At 35.1% G+C, this 3,239-nt stretch overlaps 1 protein-coding gene across 1 annotated transcript; it reads right to left on the bottom strand.

The window, feature by feature from the left end:
• Positions 1–2,240: 2,240 nt before the first annotated feature.
• LOC143630168 (uncharacterized) lies at positions 2,241–2,748 on the bottom strand. Its single transcript, XM_077099249.1, has 2 exons — positions 2,507–2,748; positions 2,241–2,463 (listed from the first exon to the last, which is right to left on the bottom strand). Exons 1-2 carry the CDS (start codon positions 2,746–2,748, stop codon positions 2,241–2,243), a joined length of 465 nt encoding a protein of 154 aa, XP_076955364.1.
• Between the last annotated feature and the right edge of the window lie 491 nt (positions 2,749–3,239).

The following is a 3,239-nucleotide window of genomic DNA, read 5'->3' on the forward strand; positions in this document are numbered from 1 at the left end:
TGATGACATGTAGGGCAAGTTTCTAACACGAACGGAACCTAAAAAGTAATTCGCGGGTTTCGGTTCAATATAAACGAGTTCAGGTCAGATTTCGTTTAAACCATTGGTTGTGTTAACCCAACGGGTTAGCGGATTGACCCGTTTAACCCATTTATTTATTTTTAAGAAAGGGTATACTGCTATATTATTGAAGTTATATCTATTAAATGCATTTTACATTTACAGGTTTATTAATGTGTCTTTTTTTTAATTTTAAGGGTTGTGCATTTGTGATCGATGATCACACAACTACTATTTCCATACCTCAAGAAGTTGTCGGAGATGTTCATGTCAGTGATGAAAATGATTCGGCACCTCTTAACGACACAAGACTCAAGTGCAAGTTGGTTGAGGCCTGATGGTGACACGAGTATGTCATTTGTGAAAAAAAAAACTGGTTGTTAGAGAGCGGGGTTTGTATGAACCAGTTGATGTTATTTTCTCGGGTACCTTTTTCATGTTATCCGGGTAGCCTTTTGTTATTTAATGCAATATCTAATTTTATTTATCATTTTTTATTCAATTCACATGAAAGTAATTTTAATTTTTGGTACACGTTTAACGTGATAAGTTTCGGGTTACAATAATTTTTGATACCATATTTCTGGTCTCGGTGTTCAGATTTTGTGAAAGGTTCTTTGTTATGGTTTGTTGGTCGTAACAATAATAATTAAAAAAAAACTGGTTTTATAAGTATAATAAAAGTAAATAATCTAATATTCAATATATATACTCATATATGGTTACTTCAAGAATTTACAAATTTCCACTCTGTAGTACACGGGTTAATAATCTAGTTTATCCATATAATATGTAACTTGTTAACTAGTAATATTCCTAATCCCAAACCATAACACAGGGCTCATATGCGTGATTTCATGCATAACCCATTTTTAGTTTTCCAAACATAAACACACTAAATTTAATCATTAAATCAACACTCAATCTCATTTATTTAACAATCTAAAGTAAACTTAATATTGAAAATTTAGAGTAAACTACTATATGACCATAAATAATCGTTTTACCAACTTAATCATATTCTTACACACACACAAACCCACGGCACACATGCATGCATACATTCTATTCAAACTTTGCATGTTCAATAACAAAGACAATATAATCAAGCTTTAACCAAGTAATTTAAACTAAAATACCCAAAATTAAGCTTGGTTACCTTGGGTTTTTGTTTTAAGACTAAGGTATGGTGACACGAATTTTTGTTTGCTTAAATTCTTTCCTTAGCCTCTTGATTCTTGATCCTGATTATGATTTTACTAGAAATCCTTAACTAAGCTTAATGGGTGTGTGATTTTGAATTGCTTGATAATATCAAGTCGGGGTAGAGGTGGTTGGTTAAGAAGGAGAATAGAGGGTTGGAGTGTAGAGTTGTGTGTTGTCATAATAATAATCTTTTAAGTATTGTAGCAATCACTGTATGGTGTGTCGTCTTTTGTGTGATTGGACAAAGAGGAAAGTGGGGTTGGGTTTGGTCGGACGAGAGAGAGGGGGGAAGGGGAAGGGTTGGGTGGTTTTTTTTTATATTATGGTTAGTTTATGAGATTAGGTTTAACGTAAAGCGTAAAATATCTAGCCAAACGAACTCCGTTTTCGATAATTTTCGTCAAACTTTTGCGAAATTGGATTATAGTCAGTAACTGCCTAAGAACCTAATTTTCGTTAGTTTCTTACATTGTCCTACACTGCCTTTTGGATCGCTTATTTTTTCATTTTGGGGATTCGAACCTTCAAAAATTAAGTTTATATATTATCTCTAATATTCTAATATAAATTCTAATTTTCGAGATCATTTAGAGACGTTTACGATTTTTTCCATTTCTAAGTCGTCACCCGGGGTCATTTCGCGCAGTGTTCGCTACGCGACAAATTTGAACTTTTTCAAACTTAATATTATAAAACTCAAATGGAAACAAAGTCTTTGAACTAAAATATTATTTTTATATATTTATTTTATTAATTACTATACGATTTCGGTTACGACTATTACCAGATTTATCTAATTTCTTGTGGTCGTCACATTCTCCCATCCTTTTAGAAATTGTGTCTCGAAATTTAGTATGTAGTATAGGTTTTGGTTTCTATGGGGAAAATGTGTGGGTAGTTGAGTTTCATTGTATTCTGACGTTCCCACGTGAACTCGGGACCTAGTCTTGAATTCCAACGGACTATAACCAGCTTTATCCGATCTCTCCTAGCTTCTGAATCTTCCAATCCATAACTTCTATTGGTTCTTCTACAAATCGAAGCTTATCGTTGACCAGTATCTCTTCGATAGGGACAATCTGCGATTCGTCAGAAAGGTATTTCTTCAGGTTGGATACGTGAAACCCTTCGTGTATCCTATGAAGTTCTGAAGGTAACTCGAGTCGGTAGGCTACTGAGCCTACTCGCTCGGTGATTCTGAAAGGTCCGATGAATTGAGGGCTCAATTTTCCTCTTTTACCGAATTTGACTATTCCTTTCCAAGGTGAGACCTTTAGTAACACTTTTAGCTTTCAGCATGTCCTTGATCTGAAAGACCCTTTCGGTGGTCTCTTGAACAGTTTCAGGTCCTGTAAGTTGTGTTTCTCCAACTTCTGCCCAACAAAGAGGGGATCGACACTTTCTTCCGTTCAAAGCGTCGAACGGTGCAGCTTTAATACTGGAGTGGTAGCTGTTATTATAAGAGAATTCAGCCAATGGCATATAAGTATTCCAACTATTTCCAAAATCGATAATACAGGCTCGCAACATATCTTCCAATGTTTGGATAGTTCTTTCGCTTTTTCTGTCTGTCTGTGGATGATAGGCGGTACTCATGTCCAAGTGAGTTCCTAGGGATTCGTGGAGATTGCTAAAAATGAGAAACGAAACAACCATCTCTATCAGAAATGATTAATACAGGTATGCCATGCTCGGCTACAATCTCTTTATAATAAATTTGGGTTAACTTTTCCATTCTGTCTTTTTCTCGAATGGGTATAAAATGAGCGGATTTTGTTAATCTATCCACAATTACCCAAATGGCATCATGACTTTGCGGTGTAACTAGCAATTTGGTTATGAATTCCATGGTTATATTATCCCATTTCTATTGTGGGATCTCAGGTTGTTGCAGTAATCCAGGCGGTCTTCTATGCTCTGCTTTTACTTTGGAACATGTAATACACTTGCTGACATAAACAACTATTTCTCTT

This window comes from Bidens hawaiensis, unplaced genomic scaffold, assembly GCF_021521415.1.
Source record: "Bidens hawaiensis isolate Kalapana, Puna unplaced genomic scaffold, B.hawaiensis_p1.1 tig00005587_1, whole genome shotgun sequence".
NCBI classification, from domain to species: domain Eukaryota; kingdom Viridiplantae; phylum Streptophyta; class Magnoliopsida; order Asterales; family Asteraceae; genus Bidens; species Bidens hawaiensis.

What these genes read in the sequence shown, in the direction of transcription:
- LOC143630168 (XM_077099249.1), bottom strand. Translation starts at nt 2,748, where the DNA reads ATGCCATTGGCTGAATTCTCTTATAATAACAGCTACCACTCCAGTATT. An exon ending in GAAAGGAATAGTCAAATTCG is followed by an intron (nt 2,464 to 2,506) that starts GTAAAAGAGGAA and finishes CGGACCTTTCAG; the next exon opens with AATCACCGAGCGAGTAGGCT.